This window comes from Monodelphis domestica, chromosome 4 (genome assembly GCF_027887165.1).
Source record: "Monodelphis domestica isolate mMonDom1 chromosome 4, mMonDom1.pri, whole genome shotgun sequence".
Lineage (NCBI taxonomy): Eukaryota > Metazoa > Chordata > Mammalia > Didelphimorphia > Didelphidae > Monodelphis > Monodelphis domestica.
In genome coordinates, this window is record NC_077230.1 from 308,657,529 (window position 1) to 308,681,205 (window position 23,677).

Consider the following 23,677-nt stretch of genomic DNA (forward strand, 5'->3'; position numbering starts at 1 on the left):
ACCATTATGTCATATTATTTCCTTACTTTTATGTAGGTGATTTTTAACATTTTTCCTGTGATAATTATAACTTCCATACCTGATTCAGAATATTTACCTGGCAGTAAAGTTCATATTTTCATAATTATATTATATATAATTCATAATTCATAATTTTCATAATTAAATCAGTGGGAAACATGTTCCCTGGATAGGAATTCATTGCAAACATAACTGTATACTCTCTATTAGATAAGGGATCTATTAGATAAGGGATAACACGTTTGAACTTAATTTTTCTTAATACATTCTATTCAAAACTAAATATTTATTAACTACTGTTTTCAATATTGAAGATTAGTTAATAGCATTTTAATTTGGATTTGATTTAAAGGAAATTAGAGAAGAATAACTGGCATAGATAATGTAAGACCGGAAGCCATGCCATACAGTAGCCTTTAATTACAATTTATCTTGATAATTATTGTTGCCTCCTTTAGTGCCATTTTCCTAGCTATGTAGGAACATTTACATAGGATTCCCCCTTTTTCTCATTGTCTCTTGATATACTACAGTAGATGATAACAACTCTGACTTCTGTTCATCTTGATTATTTGATATGCATCCTTTGCCTTGTTATTTTTTCCTTGCTTTTTGAGATACTTTAATCTTTTAATACATCCTTCCTTGTTTTGGTAGTACCATATAACATTTACATGAAATAACTGTTTAGTGATTCAGAGATTCAGTGGTTTAAAATGACCTAATGTCTTTTTTTTTTATTTGATTATTTATCACATTTCCACTTCAACATGATTTCTCCAGGAATTATCTAAATATTCCTTTTTAGGCTTATTTGCATATCAAACATAGCTAGAATCCTCTCCTTCCCATCACTGTCCCCAAATTTTTGGAAACATGGGTTTTGGAAAAATGATTTCTTTCTTTATATACTATTACCAATTTATCTGGATGGTAGATTCTAGGATGGAATCTAATTTCATTAACTTTTTAAAATTTGTTTTCTTATGATCAGTGAAAAATCCTGAAAAATTCAAATTGGTATACCTAAAGGATAGTTTTGACTTTCACATAGCCAACTCTATATTATGATGATTTTATAAATATAGCATTACTATTAAAAATTAAAGTATTACGAAAGTATTTGCCTTAGTAGAAACTATTTGCCTCTAGGAATAATTGAGGAAGAAAGAACTAAAAAAAAAAACAAGTTATAGTTCTTAATGGCAGAGTATTACATTGGGTTTAGAATAGATTAAATGAATGGCTTTAAACAAGAATTTATCATTTCAACCTAATTTTTCCATTTCTACTGAGACTTTATCAAGAAAATAGGTTTAAATTTCATTATTTGAGGTTTTTTTGTGCTTCAAAATATTCATTGATATATAATTATTTGTAGTCATGGAGGCCATAGTTCCTATAACCTTTAACACTTTTTTTCATAAAACTGTGATCTTCAAAATTTATCACTTGACGACCAAAGTTTTAGTGACTGATCATTTCTGATATTAGCTTGATTTGTTCTTAGATGACTTTTCATTCCTAGGCTTTGACCTGAAATATTTGCAGCTTGTTAAGAATGGGTATTGCTTTCAATAATATAATATGACCTCTATGAAAATAGGATTTGTGATATCTTAAAACTCTCCGCTTATAAATATTATGACATTCCTAACCTATTATGAGAATATTCTTTTTAGAAAATTTTAAAAAAGTAAATGATACTTTCTTTTTTTGTTTTTTGTTTTTGATGATCCTATTTTTGAAATTAAGTTAGTCCTACAAAAAAAGACTTCTAAGATTCTATATAGTTCTCAATTATGGACAAAATGAGAGACATTTCTGTCATTTTTATTGACTGCCTATCATTTTTGTTATACCTAATAAAAATTAATTATATTTTAGGCATTATCTTGGATGTTATAGTTAAGTTTAGAGATGATGAAGACTTGCACCAGGTTTTTATTTTGTGTGAGAGAAGGATACTGATGCAATTCATGTTCTAAAGGCATTATTTACATAGTTTGGCAACTAACTATATGTAGTTGGTTAAGGAAGTGGGAAGATTTCGATTATTATGCCCAAGTAAAAAGTGATGAATGTGAATGACTGGAAATGTGGTGGTATCCTTAAACAGAAATAGAAGAATTTGTAGGAGTATGTTTGACCAAGAGTAAAGGAGATGAAGAGTAGTGCTTGAGATAATTGTTTAAATTGAAATTTCCAGGAATGCTTTGAATTCTCATTTAGGATAGACATCAGGCTAATATTTCATCAGAGTTTCATCTGTGTAAAGAAAACTTAATCCTTAGGAGTTGGGAGTAGATATACATATACACATAAAGATATGCATATGTATGTGTCTATATTTGTACATACATATGCTTATTTACCTCATTTATAAAGATTTGAGGTTACTAGAGACAATGATTAATGGTTCAAATTCCCAGAGACTAAAGGAAGAATTTAATCAAAGGCATAAAGAGAGAGCTTACTAAGGAGAAAGAGAAATTCTTTCCGCGGCAAAGGAGTAAAGAATAATACTGGTGAAGGCATAAAGGGATTTTAGGACAGATGGGGAATATGTGAACATTAAGGACAAAAAACTACTTTCATTTAAAATAGTAGGTGAGATTATCTTTTGTAAGTGGGTGAAGAGTCATGTGGCAATGGGGGGGGGCTTTAAATAGCTTCTCCTTTAATAATGAAGAATTAAAGAATTTTTCTGCATCCCTAATTGGTTATTTCTGTTTTTATTGGATTCAGTTTAAGTTTCATGACTTCCTCCATTAGATTTCAGCAACTTTTGAGTAGGAGCAAAGGCATTATATGATAGCATTGACCCACAGCATGGCTGACACTTGGTTGTTGGTTTATTTTTTTTAAACTTAAAACATATGAGAAAAATTAAGATATAAAAGGGAATAATTTAAAAACACTTAATAATTTATGGTTCTATGATTTGGGGGGACTTTTATCAATACACATACTAATACCTGGAATTTGGTACTTAAGTCTTTGAAAATTGCTGTGACCAATCTGAGGTGAGCCTCTCCAAAATTAGCTAAGCCACTCTTGGAACCATACTAAAAGCTTTCCCTAATTGACTGTGTCTGATGAAGCTGGCTTAACATTAAAAAACTCAGGGTCACTTCTGTACCCTGACGATACATTGCAAATGACTTTAGAGGACTTGTAACATAGTAATGTTAAATAATAATTTTCATTTAATGGATGGTTTAGTTTTCAGATTTCAATAGTATAAATAAATTACGGTACTACCTAAATTTACTTATTTATTCAGTGCCATACTAATCAGTGTACCAGATGATTATTTTGTAGATCTAGAAAACGTACTAATGAAATTATCTGGAGAGAAGAGAGTATTTTTAGGAAAATAATACAAAAAAAGCAGAAAGAAGGAAAACTTATAGAGCACTAGATTCCAAAATATCCTACAAATCAGTAATCATCAAAATAGCATGGTACTGGTTAAAAAAAAAAAAGGTCATCAGTGGGAAAGATTAGGAATACATTATATAGAAGCTTAAGGAATATAGTATAGAGTTTGCTAAATCCAAAGACCTCACCTATTGGGGGTAAATACTCATTATTCAACAAATACTGTTGAGAAATCTGAAGAGGAGTCTAGCTGAAGTTAGACTCAGACCAACACTTCATATCATATGATAAGTTAAGTTCCAAATGACTACATTATTTTAAATATTTAAGTTATGGTGATATGTTATGTTAGGGACATGATAAGTTAGGGACACAAGGAAAATATTCCCTGTTAGGTCTATGAATAGGGGAATAACTAATGATCAAAAAGGAATTAAAAAGAATCACAGAAGATAAAATCAGAGTATTATGACTAAATATTAATCTTGGAGACTTTATACTAAATTTATAAGTATTTTTTAGTAAAGAGAAAGAGAGAAATAAGGTTTCCATCCTTTCTAACTTATAATAAGTCCCCTGCCCAGTTAATTCTGCCCCATCAGCTTCCAGATTCCTCTTGGACCCTGGTATATTTCACAAGTGGGGCCAGGGGGTCCAGATACCCACATGATTGGGCCAAACAAATTAAGGCCAGCCAAAGAGCTGACAAAAGCTGAAGAGACTGAATTCCCAGATTCCCAGTCTGATGTATCCTTGCCATGCCACTTGCCAGAGATAGCTACACAGATAATCCAGATGACTATGAGATAGAGATAGAGAGAGAGAGAGGTCCTTTCACAAGCCCAAAGGATGTTTGAGAGTCCCATTTTGGCTTTCCAAACTCAGTCAAAGAATTCCCTTGAGTTCCCTCAATTTTGACCCAAGATTACCTCACATTCGCTGACTTCCAAAGGTCAGGAATCTTGGCTGTCATGGCAGACCAAGCCACACAACTCTGTGACTTTCATAGATGCCCATTTTGGTGAATTTTCTGGGGTTGGACTGGGTTGGAAGTCCCCCAGATATTCAATTCACACAAGGGATATGCTGGCACCACCTTGAACCATATCTTAACATTTCTTAAATTTTGTTAAATTTTCACTATGTGCATTTACATCTCAGAAATAAGACAAATACAACAAATTAGGGATTGACATTGTTTTGTTAATTGTCTAGATATAAAGTGATGGATGATGGAGAAAAATGTTAATGATACCGATTAAACTTAAAAATTTGTCATGTATATATGTTTTCCTCCTGGAGAGCTATTTACCTGTGCTCTTCTGGATTGAATACACAATTTAATTACATCAAATTGAAATATTTTGGCACAAACAAAACCAGTGTTATTCTGATTAGAAGGTGAGTAGTTTACTAGGAGGGGGGGAAATCTTTGCAGGAAATTTCTCTGATAAATTCAAATTTATGAAAATAAGAAAGCAATTTATCAATTGATAAAGGGTCAGAAGATTTGGTGAAAATATTTTCAAAAGAAGAAATCCATGCTATAAAACAGACTTATGAAAAATTGTTCCAAATCATTAATAATCAGAGAGATGCAAATTAAATCAATTCTGATGTTCCACCTTATACTATACACTTATATACTTATACACATTGTCAAGGAAAGTGACAAATATACCTCCATACAGGAAAATAGACACAGTGATATACCACTGGTGAAGCTTAAAAAGTCCTAGTATTCTGGAAAGTGCTTTTGAAGAATGCCTCTAAGGTTGCTGAACTTTGTCTACCCTTTGGCTCACTTTTATCACTGCCAGTCTTATACCTTAAGGAGATCATAAAAGAAGAAAAAGACCTATGAGATCCCTTCCCTAATCTCTTCCTCTGTGTGTGTATGTGTATGTGTGTGTGTGTTTTCTTTTAATAATAGTAAAGTACTGAAAAGTAAAGTACTGAGTGCCTTTTCCTTTGGGGAAGGACTGAAACAATTTTGCAATGCTAATGTAATAAAATAGGATTGTGCCATAAGAATTGAATAAAATAACTATTTAAAAAAAACCTAAGTATACTTCTATAAAGTAATGCAGAAATAAATGAAAAAGGCAGAATTAGGAGACTGAATAATGTATATAGTAATGATATCATTGTAAAGACAGACAACTCTAAAAGACTTGAGAATTCTGATGGTAACAGATCAACCACAATCCAGAGGACCAATGATCATACATGTTGCTTACCTCCTGATTGAGAAGTGATGGAATTAGGATGCCTAGATCACTTATGTATTTTTTGAACATGGCCAGTGCAGCTATATGTCTTACTTAACCATGCATATTGTTTTACAATGATCTTAATTTTTTTTCCTCAGTGAGGGGAAGGAGTTTCAGGGAGAGAAAATAACTGTTTGTCAATTGAAAAAATAGTATGTGAATATTATATATTGCTCTTAGTTTCAGAACATTTATTTTCCAATTGTTTTTTACAGAGCACTTTCAAATTTAAATCTGAGAGTGATATTCATCTTGCTGAACATCATAAACAGGTTCTGTATGATGGGAAACTTGCAAGTAGTATTGCTTTTACATATAATGCTAAAGCTACTGATGCTCAGCTATGCCTAGAATCATCACCCAAAGAAAATGCATCTATTTTTGTACACTCCCCACATGCTCTCATGCTCCAGGTTAGTTTTTATGCTCTATTGAATGTTAAAATAATCATAGTCTAATATATGGTACTATAATAATTTGTCCTCTTTTATTTGGCCTTTCCCTATTCAGTTATTATCTATAATTTTCTTTGGATAGAATTTTCTTCTGTATTAAAATATAAATTATCATTTTGTAGCAGCAAATATAGTATTTGTTATTGCATAGATATTATATCTAGTTTAATTTAATTAGCTATATTTGGTATCCTTTTAAAATTTAATTGATTAGATGAATATATTCTAGATTCATGAAGGCAGTTTGCTATAGTGATTCTCTATTCAAAGTTCTTGGATTCATAATCACAACTCTGACATATTACTATTGTGATGATAGGCGAATTGCTTAAAGAGTCACAGAGTTTGAGAGCAGGAATGGTAACACAGGTGGTCTAGGTCAAGCTGTATAATTCAGGTTTAATTTCCAAATGTCCTAGATATTCATCAGAAAAATGATGAAGTGATCTAGAAGGCCTCTCAGGGCCATTCTTGATCTAATATCCTACTTATATATTTTATATCATTATGTTATATTATGCTATACTGCACTATATAATAATATTTCATATTGTAGATGAAAATTTGCAAACTGTTACATGCATATTATTCATAGGGAGTGATGCATGCTTGTGGAGAATATTAACTAAATATTTAATACTTATTGTGTTTTTTAAACATAGGATGTGAAAGCTATAGTAACACACTCAATTCACAGTGCAATTCATTCAATTGGAGGGATTCAAGTACTTTTTCCTCTTTTTGCACAACTGGATAATCGTCAACTGAATGATAGTCAAATGGAAACTACAGTCTGGTAAGTTTTTTGTCATATATACATATGCAATTATTCATATTTAACACTTGGAGATCATTGGTGGTAAGCTTATTAAGAAAAATAATACGTGAACCATAAAACTTGGTTCTTGACTTTTGAAGTAATAACATAGTTTTTAAGATACTTAGACTTACATCTGAAGGTAAGACTGCTTAGATAGACTATCAAAAATCCTTATCAAGAACAATCTCTATAATATAATTTAGAACAAAAATTTAGACTTAGAATCATGTTTGTAAGCTTTTTGTTTGGAATACTGATAGGAGTTCTGCTTAACTGAAAAATGAATACCGAGAAAACTTAAACTATTTCTTGATTTTTTCTGAAAAGCACATAATTTTATCTTAATTGGTGAAACTGCATTATAATGCTATTATCAGGGCACAGGGCAAGAAGCATGTCAATTAGTACATGTATTTTTTCCCAGACTTTTGCTATTTGTAGTTGCATTTCAAGGAAAACATGATCAGATTATAGTTTGTAAACTACCATGTAATAATAATATGTTTTAGTGGAGTTTTCTATGTAATTTTTAAAGCAAATTCTTAGTTTTATATTAATAAATTCAGTTAGTGTACTCCATTTAACGTTCTACAGTAGAAAGATACATGATAGACATAAAATATGAAATGAGAGAAATGATACATGACATTTCATTTGCTGTTAGGTTAATTTCCAAAAGAAGTGAGATATAGGACTATCATTTTACTTAAACAGCAATACAGGAAAATATACATTTTTAGTATGCCTATATTTCATAATTTTTTAATTGGAGAAATATAAATAAAACAAAGGTAGAAAAATCCAGTGTTTTGTAAAAACACATTTTGCTTATTAATCTTATGGCAGTGTATTTTATCAGTCTCAAAAATATTTCCCCCATAATAGAAATATGTATTTCAATCAAATAACAAAAAGAGAATAGTAAAGTGACTTCATACTTAAAACCCACAACTCTCATTAAGTATTTAATTACTTTTTTTTTAGGGAAACATATTACTTAAAGGAAATTAGTAATCCTGGCATTTGTCCAAACTGTGGTACAGACTTGATATGTGACTTTTTGTAATTTTTGTATTTTTTTTACTTTTTTTTTTACTACAGAGAGGATAATTTTTCCTACTTACTTTGAGAGATGTATTTAATAGTAATTTGATATTTTTAAGTATTCTGAAGAAAATTTCTAATAGACAAATAGGAGTTGCTCTGCAATTGTTGCTAAATATTCACAATGAAATAATGTAGGGCATAATGTTTTTTAATCACCAATGTAGCTTTTCTTAAACATTTAATATAAGCTAGGCACTGTGTTAAGCAGTGAATCATAATATTTGAAGAGAATTAACAAAATAATGTATTTGAATTTGTGTCCCATGAAGAAGATAACATGTAACTGATCATGAATTCTTTGTTATACCGTCCTAGAGATGAAAGAGTCCACATTATTCTCTATTCCTTTGCTTCAGTGCAAGGCTATATTTCATATCTGTTGTCTGTCACATTTCTTTAAAATCTGGTGTCAAGTTTTTGCCACTTCCTTTATATTCTTGTTTCAGTTTTTAATTTATCATTTTATGAGGACAGGAATTCTTATATCTAACCTAAACATCTTTGATTCTGTCTTTGTATTAAGGTATTAGACAAAAAGGATATCTTTTTAACACTGGAATATTTTAGTTAGTTTTCAACTCTTCTTTTATCCCAACCTGTCTTTACCTTCAGGAGCTTTAGCTCTTTGAATCTTTTCTGTTTGGATTACTTCTATATCCTAAAGTATATAATCTAGTTACAAGGCTGTCATTTAATTCTTAGTCATATATCTTGTTTTGAGACTACTACTTTGCCTATATGATTAATTCTTCCAGGTAAATTACTTTTATAGTTTTCTTGATTGCCAAAGAAATTGGGATCTTGGGATCTAGGTTGTATATTTTCTATACAAATATATAAATTTGTCTTATAACAAAAGGATATAAAGAAATCCTAGAAATTATTTTTACTGTGTTTCTCATGTCTCTTCTTAAACTTGAAGATCAGAGATACATGGCCATAAGACAGGAATCTTAAGTGCTTTGTCATTTAATGTTTATTCATTTATTCATAGAATTGAAAGGTCATTTGAGAAGATAGTCATTCTTCTTTTGTTCAGCATCATGCCTAATGGTTCACTTATTGTAAAAACGTTGAGAGAAGATTTTGGTAATCATCCCTACTATATTTTATTCTAATGCCTATTCAAACTCATTTGAGGAGATACTTCTATTTTATTCATAAACCATCTTCAAAGATTTTTAGTCTTATAATTTTGTAAAAGATTAGTTATAGCCTATTCTCTCTACTGAAAAATAGAAATTTAATTTAAAGAAAGTGAGCTTAACTAGTACTGAACAGTATTTGCCCTTTGTCTTCTTATTTCAGAATGAATTGTTCTAGTTCACATGACACCTCCTGACTACCACAAGAGCAGTTTCTTCCCATGATTCTCACTCCTCATTCCCTTTTTGACCTTTACTTGCCAAATGCTGGTTGTCAAGGATGTTTATATGTCACATCAGCCCGTGGGCTCATACATCTGACAAGCAGCAGTGATTCTCTGAAATTCTTTGGAGCTAAACTTAACTCTAAATATCAGAAAATAAATGATCAGTCTATATTTGAGACCAAAAAAGGTTGGACTGTTTTATAAAGTAGCTAGGTTGTACCAAGATCTGAGTTCAAGTTCTGTGTTTTTGTGAGGTCTTTCAGATTTTTAGAGTGAATGTTTTATTTTACTTCTAAAACTGAATATTGTAGTTGTACAGAAGGTGCTGAGATAGTTTAATTTGAAACAAAGTATCCAATTGGCATATAATCCTTTTTTAATAAGTTGTTAAGCATTGTGATGATTTTGTTAAAAGCATATCTTTTTTTAAAAGGCTACACAATAGTATTGACGTTCATTTAGGAGAAATAGTCTTACAGTTTGATGTTCAGAAGTTATTTTTTCTCACCAGTGACTTGAATGTTAGGTCTTTAATATCATGGTCATTGCATTGTTTGAGAATTCTTAAATTAAATAATAACAACATTATTTATTCATTTACCTAGCAGTTACAGTTTTTTGATTGTACTATCCTTTTGAAGTGAAATGACCACATATTTGTTTCTATCTTCTATACTAAAAAGCAATTGGCTTTGGTTTTATAAAAATAAGAAAAATCAATGTCAATACAAATAGGCATGTTTAGTGTTGAAGTGATGTTGAAGAAAGTAGTATAGTTCTCCTTACACATTTCTTCCAAATTGTACCATATCCTACTACCCTTTTGGAAATTTGATTTTGAGATTTGGGCATGGAATTAGGAGAAATGTGGAAGAGGAAAAAAAAAGCAAAGACAACAGGGAGATCTGGGAACCACTTTTATCTACTTAAAACCAAGTAGATGAATTAATTATCCCAAATTTTATTTGCTATTTCATACATTGATAATAAAATATATAGGAGGAGAAAGCAAAAGTCAACAAATATACATATTAAACATTAAAATGTAACACATGTGAAAGATAAAAACTCTGAATATGAATTTTTTTTAAGGAAAAAGTGGCCAGAATACTTTTCAGCCATTCTTAAGCTTATTTTTAGTAAAACCAGGGAAGATGTAGCTTTGGAATTTTAGATAAAAGATTGTGTGGAAGAAATAAACCTTTTTCGTAGTTTTTCTTCATATTAGCTCACTCCTTTGTAATTAATATGGACTTCAGTGTACACAGGATTAGTTATGTGATTGGAATATGAATCATAAGCTTGTTATGATTCTTCAATTGAATTATGTGAATTTGGGACATGATTAGCCCAATATATAGTTCTTCTGGATTTGATTTTGTTGACTTTTTTAAAGTATTGAATATAATTAGAAATTTTGTAGATCAAGTGATTTTATAGAAAGTTAAATTAGCTCTTAAATGAACCATATCAGATGTCTGGTAAAGCAGAAAACCTTTCATTTTAAATTTTAATGTGTTTGATGAGTTTATAGTTTTTATTCTTGGATTTCTATGTAGTAATAGCATGTGTAGTTTTTTTAATTCATCTTGCAACATACCTTTTAAACAATTGGTAAAAATAACATTTTTAGCCAATTTGAGTTTTATGGTCTACTCTTTCCATTGTTCTTCTGAAAATATTCTTCTGAATCTACAAAACTCATAAACTTGGTAATCATTCATTCCTTCAATAATTAAAAAGCAGTCACTCAACAAACATTTGTTAAATAGTTACTATGTGCTACATATAGTGCTAAATTTTAAGGAGACAAAGAAAGTAAGAAACAGTATTTTATCATCCAAAATCAACTTGTTGCCTTTTTTCTTTTTTTAAGATATGGTTAAAATCTTAAGAGAAAAGAAACAAAATTACCATATTTCAATTGATAAATCTTGTAGAGGACTCTTTAATGAAAGGTAAATTAAACCTCTTAATTTTTATTTCCAAATTTATATACATGTGTGCATATATTATATATATATATATGCTTTCTTTTGTAATTTGAGTCTATTTTAAAAGCTATTTTACCTAAACAATTTCTAAACTTGAATTGTTGTCATCATTTGTTGTTTTATAATTATGGAAGGAAAAGTTTCTTGGAGCCTAAAGCATATAAAATATACCCAATGTATTGATAAAACAAAGAATTTCTTTGAGCTTTCAGTGCAATGAAATCGGATTTATATAATCTGTTACACAAATTAATTTGTAAAGAGATAAAAATAAATTATATTGGTTAGTCATTTTGAAGCATTGAAAAGAAATTGTAATGCAAATATTCAGAAAGTCTTGTCCAGTCAAACCTTTAAATATATGGATTCTTTATAGAAAATATCTAATAAATTTAGTATTTGATGAGTTTTTTGAGCAATAGAAAGAATTCTTGTTTGACTTCAGAATTAGGGATGTTAATTCACCATCCAATTATCTTAGCTTGTTACCTATGGGTTTTTTTTTTAATGCTTTCTTGCTTAGCTCAGGTGAGAATAGTCTCACCATTATTTTGTTAAGAAACTTTCTTTCATTTCTAGAACAATTGCCTTTAGTTTTAGTCTAATTTTAGGTAAGTCTTCTTCCCTCTGTTTTTGAAATCCCTTCTTTCCCTCTGGAGGATTGCATTTGTTGAAAATAAAATCTTTAAAATTTTCTCTTCCTTAATAATTTGCTTTGAGGTGAGACCTTAGAGGTGATGATTATTCCATTGACCAAGAATAGCTCATTCACAATAAAGTTAACTCTGCTTAATGCTTGATTGAACCATGCTTGAGTTTAGATGTGTGTGTGTGTGTGTATAAATATAATTTCCTTGATGATTTACCCTGTGGCATGAGTAATTAATTGTATTTCCTTACTTTATTATTTCAACTATTATGATTTCCAGAGGAGACAACAATTTTTTTCTTTCTGTCTTCTCTGTTAATACAATAGCTTTTATTACTCTTCTGTGAGTTTACATAATGGCTATAAACAAAGAATCAAAATTACTTAACTGACTTTGAACCTTATAACCCAGTTGATATCAAAATGAGAGAAAAATGGTCTATTTATACAAAGTATATCTTTACCTGGCTACACTGAAGTTGTATCATTAGAAATATATGAATATTTCTTATAATACTTAGGGATAATAAAATGAATAACTCCAGTCTCCCTGGTCTTTTTCACCTGTCCTTCCTTACTCATCAGTGCATGCAATTGGACTGTAGAGAATCACTGTTGGAAAGAACTTAGGTCATTTAGGCCATCTTCTCTGTAATTAGGATCATTTCTCATAAGTATGTGTCCATCTTCAATTGTAAGACTTTCTTTGAAGAAGGCAGTTCATTCAGTCATTCAGCCTTTAGTATGCATATACTAAACATCTACTCTGTACCAGACACTGCCCTAACAGTAGGAATATGAAGAGGAAAAAATAGTCCCCATTCTCAAGGAGGTCACATTATAATGGTGGAAGAAATAATGCAAATAATCGTGAACAAAGAGCATATATTCAGGATAAGTTGGAGATTGTCAGCAGAGAGAAGGCACTGATGTTAAGATGGGTCAAGAAAATTTTCTTTCAGCAGGTAGTACTTGAGACTTGAGAGAATCCAGAGAACCTAGAAATCAGAGATAAGGAGGAAAGAGAGTTCCAGGCATAGGGGGAAAGCCAGTGAAAATGTCTGAAGTTGAGAGAGCTTTTGAGAAAAGCAAGGAGAACAGTATAAATGTATCACAGAGTAACTGGGTATAAAATGTGATAAGACGGGAAAGATAGAAGAGGTCAGGTTATAGAGGGCTTTAAAGGGCAAGTAGAGACTTTTTAATTTTATCCTGTCAACAATAGGTAGCTACTGCTATTTATTAAATAAGAGAGTAACATAGTCATATCTGAGCATTAGTTAGGATGATTAATTTGAAAGCAGAGCCAAATTGACTAAAACTGGGAGAGACTTGTGGCAGGAGAGCAGCTAATCAGCTATTTCAGTAAAATAAGTATGAGGAGATGAGGGACTGATACTAGGGTGGTAGCAGTGCCAGAGGAGAAAAAGGGATTTATAAAAGAGTTTTTACAGTGCTATAAGTGACAGACCCTGACAATTGGTTGGACATGAGGCAGAGATGAGAGAGAATAAGAAATTAAGGATAACACCAAAGTTGTGAGTCTTGGTGACAAGGAGGATGCTAATACCCTTCACTGCAATAGGGAAATATGGAGGAAGGAAGGGTTTGAAGGAAAAGAGAATGAGTTTAGTTTTAGACATGTTGAGTTTTAGATGCATATGCTTACAATGTCTAGTAGGTAGTTGAATATGAATCTAGAGGTCAGGAGAGTTTAGAACTGGACAAATAAGTGTGAGAATCATCTGCATGGAGATGTTGTTTTAAAGATGGCCTAATGGATAAAAATGCATGCTCTGGAGTAAGGAAAACCTGAATTCAAATACAGTCTCAGATACTTACTAGTTGTGTGGCTCTAGATAAGTCTCTTAACTTCTGTTTGCCTTGGTTTCCTCATTTATAAAACAGGGATAATTGTAATAGTTATCTCTCATGGTTCTTGTGAGAGTAAAAGGCAATAATAATTGTAAAGCACTTTGTACTGGCACTAAGTGACAACATGGTACATAGTAAAAGCTCTATAGATATTAACTATTATAATTAATATAGTATTAGGGGAGAAGAGTTGAAAGCTCAGGATAGATGTATCACTCATGTGTTATCTAACATGATTTGGATGAAAATCCAGCAAAGGAGATTGAGAAGTTGTGTTCTGGCAGGTAGGAGGAGAACCAGGAGAGAGAGAAGGATCATGAAAACCTAGAGAGGAGAGAATATTAGGGAGAAGACAATACAAAGATGAGAAAGATTGAGGAGTCAAGGATGACAGCTCTGTGAACCTAGGTACCAGCAGGAAGGGAGTAGGGAATGGGAAAGGGAATTATTATTAGGAGGGATTGTATATGAATGGGTCAGTTTATTAAATTACAAATAAATATTTCCTTTGAATAATATTAAGAATTGTCTATATTAAGTCATAAAAAATGTAGTTTCTAACATGTAGCCACAACTGGGACTAAATCTTTCAAAACTGTTTGGACCAATTAGGCAAAACCAGGTTTAAAACCACAATTTAAGTAATAAACACATGTATAATTTCCCCCTCCATTTTCTGTTTTCTGTACATTTTTTAAAATTAATTTTTGGGAAAAGGAAAAAAAGGGAAAAATTATTTCCCAAAGTATATCTCTTAGAATAGTCTTATTAATGATCCAAATCAGAGTTTTGTGCTCATATAGGGTAAAACATGCAAGCCAAAATAAATATATTACAAAATCTTTTTAGAAGTCCTAAGTTTCATATAAGGATAAGGAGGATTTAGAACTCGAAGAAAGAAGAAGGTAAAAAGCATAATGTATAGAAAGCAAGCTCCTCTCTGTCATGTATCTGTTAGAGAGGTGACACAACTGTTTGTCTTATTCAGTGCCTTTGCTTTACATTAGTCTGTTCTTAAATATAATTAAGCAAAAATTTAAAAACCTCTACCATATATATGTTATATTTTAGAGATAATGATCTCCAAAAACAGAATGAAGGCATTACAGACCTGATACTTTTGCTCTGTTTGTTTATGGCAGTGGTTCTCGACCTTTCTAATGCCATGACCCCGCAATACAGTTCCTCATGTTGCGGTGACCCCAAACCAAAAAATTATTTTGGTGGCTACTCAAAAACTGTAATTTTGCTACAGTTATGATTTGGAATGTAAATACCTGATATGCATTATGTATTCTCATTGCTACAAATTGAGAGTTTGAGAACCACTGATTTATGGCATCCTTTATGCATTCACTTAGCAAAGTGAGCCTCATGAATGTAAGATACTTTGTGAATTTCTATTGGGGATGAAAAAACAAGTAGTAATGTCATGGAGCTTTTAATCTAATAGAAACATTATATATAATATTTTTCTAGCCTTTTTGATCTAGAGATCCTGTTATAATACTTTATTATTTAAATTTGACTCATTCTTCATTTTTATTTTTGTTGATTGTACAGAAAAATCTTGAGAGATATTTTGAATAAAATATTTTTGTCTAATTTGCATTCATATTTGTGTGTACATATGACTAGAAAATGTTTCCCATAAGCAGACAACAGCATTGTCACCTTTCATTAAAGCAACTTATTTCTTTACTTTTCATTTAAGTTCTTTCATGTGTTAATCTTTATACTTTCATTGAATTATTAGATATAGCCTTTTATTTGGCCCTGAAAGGCATCAATTTAAGGTTATCAGTGTTCTTCATTAGTAGTATTTTGCTTATTTAACTTATTTTAGAATTTATTATTTAGAATTATTAGATTGAACAGAAACTCAATTAGAATTTAATGTTCTGTTTTTACTATCCTGATATCTATATTTATAGAATAGATAAAATTAAGGCTGCTCCCTTTAAAGAAATATGAATATAAAAGTCTTTTTAATAATATACTTTCTTATTTAAAATTAAACAGGTAGTTGGCCAAGTAGATAGAGCCTCAGTCTGGGAATCAGAAAGACCTGAGTTCAAATGTGGTCTCATATATTTACTGAGATATAGCATTCGGCAATATACATACTTTGAGTAAAGGAAGAAACTTCTCTGCATATATGATGGTCACTGAGCCAGTCGACAAGAATTTATTAAGTGCTTACTCCTTGCATAGGCAGGCTGCTTAATTCTGGGTAACAAAAAAAAAAAGGTAAAAACACCCCTCTTTAAGCGCTCCCATTCTAATGGGAAAGACAACATGTAAATAACTAGGTATTATTAGGATTAATTAAGCCATAGGGCTAATGAGATTCATTTGGAATAATTGGGATCTTAGCGACTAAGGACAGAGTAAAGAATAGTGGATATGGTTACTTTAAGGCCAGACAGAATCTTGGGGAGAGTGCCAGTTGGAATTCTGCATAGCCTGAGTCCATTGGTTTTCCAACTGATGACCTGCAAAGCAGGGGGTCTCTGGGAATTTTTTTTTCCCTACGAGAAGGCTAGTGTTTCTGTTCCCTGAAAAACTCAGTGGCAGGTGAAGGAGGAGAACAGGTTAAAGTTTCTGGAATAAGTTTGTTGGGGAAATCAACAGAAAAGAGAAAGAGAGAGACAGTTTTTCCTCTGTGTGGCAGTTGAGAGGGCCAAGCCATTTTGAGATCTGCTTAGAACGAAAAGCCTGGGCTCTGGAAGGGCTAGAAATTGGCAGAGAGAACTGATTTAAAGCTGAAAGAGATCTAAGGAGACACTAAACTTACTTATATAAGAAAGAAGGAGGCAGTTTTTTTCCTCTCTGTGTGACTGCAGAGTAGGCAGAGCCTTTGAGGCCTACCAAAGGCCCTGAAGCCTGATTAGGCCGAGAAAGTATTGGGAGTTGGAGGAATGATCTGAAGGGATACAAGGAGGCAGTGAATAAATAAATAAAAAAATGAATGAATGAACAAGCAAATATATATATGCATGCATATATATATATATATACACATATATTTTTAAATTTTAGAATAGGCTATTTAGAATAGATTCTGGGGATTTAGTTCAGTGATAAGGAATTATAAGTTAGGCTCAGGGAAACCTGAGCAATAAGCAGGTTCTTCCAAACTAGAGTGAAGTGGGTAAAAGCTGTTAGATTTCTAATCCTCAACCTTTGTTATCTTTCCTTCCCTTTCCTCAAACCTTTTCCAATATTTATTAAATATAGGGTTTTTTTAAAATATCTGTCTCCAGCAGTTATCCATTGCACAAGCCCAAATTGTTACATGGAGTTTCCCCTACTTAACATTCCTATATTAACATTCCTGGCTGTTCATATTTGCAACATTCTCATTATTAACATTCTTGTAGATAAATTACTTTAACATTCTTTTAACAGTACACTAACCAATTCAGTATCATTTTTTATTTGCTTATTCTTTTTTAGTAAGTTTAAAATCTCATAGTATTCATTCACAAACTACTTTAAATTCATATAGTTAGCTAATATTTCATAAAATGTAAAGTGATTTCTTAAAATTAAGATATATTATATTCATTGCATTTCATTCAGTCCACTTAGCAATTCTTTTAAAAAGTAATCATTTTGGGGAGGTGGGGAGGAATGATTTATTTTCTAACTTCTCATTGTTCAAGGACCTAGGCTCTTCTGGGTATTTATAGTGTATCTTTAATGTTGGATTCTTTTTTTGTCATTGTTGCTTTAGTTTGCTGAGATTGGAGGTATAAAATATTATTTTCCTAGTTTAATTTTTTATATTTAGAAATCTTAATTTTATCTTAGCAACTACTTTTGTTATAATATATCTCCAGTTCTGCACGATATTACTAAAAAGTAATTTCATTATTTTTCCACTTCTTTTTGTTTTAACTTTTTCAGAGCCAGTACTTGTATTTTTTTCTGCTTTGCTGATTCTCCACAGGAGTTTATTAAAGTCGATTAAATCAAATAGTATCTTTGTTTACCCTTCCTCTTAAATTTTAATGGAGGTTGAGGGGGAGTTGTCCTACCACCTTGGCTTACTAGTTGTATACATATTTTCTTCACTCTTAACAACATTATTCCCTGTCTTGTTTTCACATTTTTGATTAGATAACTATTTCCCAAGGCAAAAACTATGAAGATTAGACCTACTGAACAGATTCTTATTGAATTTCATTTTTATTGATGGAAACTACAAAAAATCATTTTCATAGTGGAATATACAAAATTGTTATTTACATGATTATACTATGAATGATGTTATTTATAATATGCATTCTCATTATTATTCATAGCATTCAGGATGGAAGAAGGACCCAAATGTGTAGTTTTATGTGTTGGGATAGTTCTAAACACAGCTAAGATACTATGGTTACTTTCCTTTCCTCCCTGTAGTTTGGGGATCCAACTATGGGCCTGAGAGTGGAGATGGCTTTAATAAGAGTTGGTTTTTTGGTAAACAGTTTAATTTGATAAACTTTTTCTTTTACCTTTTTAATTTCCAGGAAAAGGAAGGAATAGATAGGTAACTATAGGGAACAGATAATCCTGGAGATAAAATATAGATTGCTTGAGAAATGAGCATATTCTGAGTTATTTATTTACAATGATACAGTAGCTTTATAGAGCAGTATACCATCTTGAGGTTTCCCAGAAGACCCTAGGTTTCACAGTATAGAAGAAACCATTTATTGGTACCCTGGTTGAACTTCTTCTCCCCCCCGCCCCAACCCCCTTTTAAAAAGTAATAACTATAGTCTGGCCATTTTCGAAGCCACAAGATGAAATATATAGCTGAGCTATACCAAGACAGGTCAATCACTAAGGTCCTGAGGGTTATACTTAAAGACAATATTCTTTTCTCTTCTGAGGAAATATCTCTTATCCTCATATTTAGCAAGTGTTTGCTAAATGCTGTTTAGATCCCAGTCTAGAATTGGGAAAATAAAAATAAATCAGTGGCCCTTTCTTCCTGCTCATGAAAAAAATTTGAGTAGACAGATGGGAAAATAGTAGTTGTAGCCTTTAAATAGTCAGACATGCATTCTGTTTCTCCTTTTATAATGAAATCTTTTCTGGAGGTTGAGGCCTGAGCTATCTATTAGAAGAAAGGTGGTAAGGCCTACATATTTTTTTCCTTTCTCTAAATATATAAGTGGAGTAGGCAGATCTTTAAGTTTTGTTAGTTTTCTTGCACAAGCATCAAATAGCCTTCCAAATTTTCCTAATTATCAAATTGGATTAATAAGTATTACTCACAGGATTAAGAGAGTATAATATGAATAATTTATCATTAGTGTGGGTTTAATTTAATTAGATTTCATACATTCCTAACATGTGATGCGGGAAAGTGTGTTTAGGTTTGGGTAGAGGGAAGCAAAAGAGTAAGAAGTAATTGTTGCTCATGAGGTCCTCTTTGGCAGGTTATCTCCAAATGGAAACTCCTGTGTATAACATATACTTCAGTGAGCTGTGATTCATTGATGTGAATATTCTTGTACTGTTGCAGATTGGGAACTCCTCTATTCCTTAATATGGGATTTCTGAGTTATCTATACTACTATGATTCTGTGAGTTTAGGATTCCTAACCCATGACCAAAAAAAATCTCCCAAACACCAACTTCTTGCTTAAACATGGTCAATCATTCTGTGTTAAGTTCCAGGCTTGCCTTTGAATATGTTATAGGGTTTTTTAGGTAAAACTTGCAGCTTAATTGGATCTTCCAGGATTGTGGAATAGTGAAATGAATGCCAAATTTGGAATAATAGAACCTGGGTTTCCTACCAGTCTTTCTCTTTCCTAACAGAGTAAGTCGCTTTCCCCTAGCCATTAGCCTTTCAAGTGAAAGGGTTGGGTAAATGATCTCTAAAATCCCTTCTAGGTCTAAAACTGTCTTCAGTTGTTTGTAGTTACATTTGATTATTTGTGACCTCATTTGTTATTTTGTTTTTTTGGCAAAGATACTAAAGTGATTTGCCCTTTCCTTCTCCAGCTCATTTTACAGATGAGGAAACTGAGGCAAACTGAGTTAAGTGACTTGCCCTTGGCCACAAAGCTAGTAAGTGCATGAGACCTGATTTGAACTCAGGACAAGAAGTCTTTTTGACTCCCTAATATGCCATCTATCTATGATCCAATAATCCTAAAAACCAATGCAATAGTTTTCAAAAATCCAAGTTTTCTTCGTGTTAGAACAGATGATTTTCATATATCAGGGTAGCAGACATATATATTTTTAATATTAACTATTCTGATTGTACATCAGTAACTATTTTTGTCAAATGCAAAAAAACCCTATATATCATTAACATCAACATTGTTTAGATTTAGATTTTGTCAGTTTGGGCAGTGCCAAAATAATGCAATATCCCATTGTAGATAACCTGTTACCATTCTAGTCAGAGATATATACTGAACCTTGGATTCTGTTCAATATCTGTTTGGAATAAAAAAAGTGCCACTATATATAATCCTTGTCAATAATCTTTAAAATTGTAGATTAACATGACTGAAAAAGAGGTCTGATAGCTAATGAAAAGCATAGAGCCAAGATGACAAACTTAGTACCTGCTAAACTCCTGAGTGGGCCTGCACCAAAATAAAATATTATTAGAAAAAAATTTTTAAAAATAAAAATACAATATGTTAATTTGTAATTTTGTAAGCCAAGATAAAGATTAGCAAGGATCTCCTTTTATTTGAATATGACCCTAACTGACTGACAGTCTGTAAGCATCTATGGGAGGCTCTTTGCTTAGTTCAGGGGATTCAAAGAATAATATATAATCTCTGCTCATAATGATCATTAGTATGTCTTTTAAAAAGAAAGCAAGAACAAATACATTAAGAATTTCCTCTGGCAGTGAATTACTTTAAGATAATCATATTCTGTGTGGTCCCCTGAGGTGCAGTCATTCAAAACTTGGAAGAATGGCATATAGCTAAAGTTATTTATACTTCTTTTCAATCATTCTTTTAATTATTCAACTGTCAAAGAATTAAATTTTGCCAACTTCGTAGAGAATATTTTAGTAATTTGGGAAGAATTATCTTAGATGGCCTTCATGCTGATTTTTTCTTGTTGCTGGTATCATCCTTACTTAGGAAGAGTTTTGCTCATAGTGGGGAGTAGAATAGATGGCATCAGGTCACTCCTCAGATCATCTCATTGTTATATCACAGGGTAGTAGATTATGTTTTCAGTATCAAACATTTTTCTAAAGCATTTATTAATATTAAAATTAATTGAATCTTCATAGAATTGGGATTTTTTGCATGAACCAAAGTAAAATGTTAATGTGTTCTTCTCTTCCCTTTCCCTTTAGTGCTACTTTGAATTCACTTTGAAACTTTTTATTCCAACCTTAAATAATTTATAATCTATTTCCTATTGCTAGTAGCTTTCACAAGCCTTAAAAATGACTATAAGTTTCTAAATATTTTTAAAAGGAGGAATCATAAATATCAGAATCCATCTTACTGAATTGGTCTCCATTTTAAAGTTTAAAAGCATCTTTTATAATATTCTCTTTGTAGTACTTGCCAATTGCAACCCCCAAAACAAGTTAAACAGACTTTCTGCCCTTTAGTAACTTTCTTCATATTAATACTAACATTAATGTATTCTTCATATTTAAGTCAAAATGTTTTCTAAGTGTATTGTTTTTCACCATTTTGTTTTATATAATGAATAAAAGTAAACATTTTCTAAGTCTCTTGAGATTTCAGTTACCATATGTATAATTTATTAATAATTTCTCAATAATTATATTAAACACAAATAATTTTATATTAGTAATTTCTAAATAACAATTAAAGAATCCATATTTATTAGATTTTTATTAGATTCAAAATATACCTTGACATTTAATTACATAGAAAAAAACTATACATAGTTATGAAATGTTCTGAGTATTTTGCATGTATGCTAGGAATATAATAGTGTCTATGAATAACAGGCTAGAAAGGTATAGTCTGAGACAATAAACAGGAAAATTTGGGTTGGGGTTGTCATTTTGTCTTCTTGATTATTTACAAAGAATCTAGCTTTTAAAAGACTAAATTTCAGAGAAATTCTTTTTATAATACGATTGCAATTTAAGGGTTTTAGGATTTATTAATTTTAAGGAAAATTTTAGTATTAGTTTATCAATACCATCCATATTCTTTAAAAGGTAGATGAGATGAAAAGGTACTCCTAAAGCAGAATTTATTATTTTTATTCAAGAATATACCAGAGTATAGTACCATCTGTTGAAAAGTTTAACAATCTTATAAGAATTAATAAACTTTTTGCTTATTCGATAAAACATCGCTGAAATCCTAGTATTGTTATACTTTTCAAAAGAATGCTATATTTGCTTATATTAGTTCTGGTTGACATGGATGCTTGTTATTTGGTATATAAATTTAGTTCCTTTGTAGATGACCTGATGTGTTCTAGACAGGAAGTGGTATGTAGGAGTATAGGAATGGGCTGAAGTATCCTTTATATTTGCCTTTGTATCTAGGGGAGTTGGAAATAGGCAAGAATGGAGAGAAATTTTGTATGGCAGTACACAGAATTTTGCAAGTTTAATGTGAGCCCTGCAGCAAACCGATGCATTTTAGTTACTGGTAAGTTTGTTAAATTCTGTTTGAAAATGTTCCTCTTGGAAGATGGCCATCTAATTACTTTTATTCCCACCATGTCAACTTTAACCTATTTTGAAGGTTTTTTAAAATGATATGGTATTGCTAATATGTCCACTGGTTGCATCTATAAGTTCTGAAAGATTTTACTTAGTAAATGCAATTTTTTGTTTATTTGTTTTTTTTTCAGTTGCTGACATAATTGATATCGAAGTCCTTTAAAATTCCAGCTAGCTAAGTTTTAAGATCTAGAGATGAGATAAAGAAATTATTGGCTTTTTTCCTTTGTGATAAAAGTCCATGGTGTTTGTAGATCAGATTTAATTTATTGGATGCTTGAAGAGACAGTGAGTCATGAAACAAAATGAGGAAACCCATGACATCCTTGTAATTTTATAGTGATTTTGCATAGGATAGGTATCTCTAATATTCAATATAGTTTTTTGAATTATTTGATGGACCACTGTGAGGCTTTTCTTGTCTTTCTTTTTGGAATTATTAATTTTTAGGAACTATATTCACCCTCCTCCCCCCGAAATTCCTAATTCACATTTGTCTGAGTTTCATGAATAGGTTAGGAAATCATACAGTCTACATTCTACAGTTGTCTTTGATCTTTAGAAACAATCAGACAGAAGTGCTAGGTGCAGTAGTATTTAAGAAGCTAACACCTGTAAAGTGCCCTTTCCTTTTTCCTTGTTTCATTTAAAATGGAAGTGATTCCTCTATTAGTTTTGGTTTATGTATAATGGCATTCAAAAATCTTAATTGATATTTAGTATTTGTGTCTAAGGGAAAAGTCTAGCAATGCTTTGAAGGAGAAAGTTACTAGAATGTTACTCAATTTCAAAATTGTATAGTAGTCAAATTTTTGTGGTTTGATATTTTAGGGCCAGCTAATATTTTTGCTTTCTTGTGTATATATATTTTTATATATATACATATATACAGATATCTTTATTTTCTGGTAAAGGAGTCTTTGATTTTTGGATAGTGTTTTTATCTCACCCATATTAAAATATCATCAACCTTATTATCTTTTCTAATAATTTTTCTAATTTTGATATGAATCCTATCTT

General features: G+C 31.2%; 1 protein-coding gene across 9 annotated transcripts in view; it reads left to right on the forward strand.

Annotated features, from left to right (window-relative positions):
* NBEA (neurobeachin) overlaps positions 1-23,677 on the forward strand; it is an 829,579-nt gene that overhangs the window by 156,182 nt on the left and 649,720 nt on the right. For 7 of the 9 annotated variants that reach the window (XM_056794740.1, XM_056794741.1, XM_056794743.1 and 4 more), the window contains exons 9-10: positions 5,894-6,091; positions 6,796-6,929. In XM_056794740.1, coding sequence (XP_056650718.1) covers positions 5,894-6,091; positions 6,796-6,929 — 332 coding nt within the window. Of the gene's footprint in view, positions 1-5,893; positions 6,092-6,795; positions 6,930-20,006; positions 20,026-22,477; positions 22,584-23,677 lie in introns of those variants that run through there. The other 2 variants (XM_056794746.1, XM_056794749.1) reach the window with 2 other exon arrangements.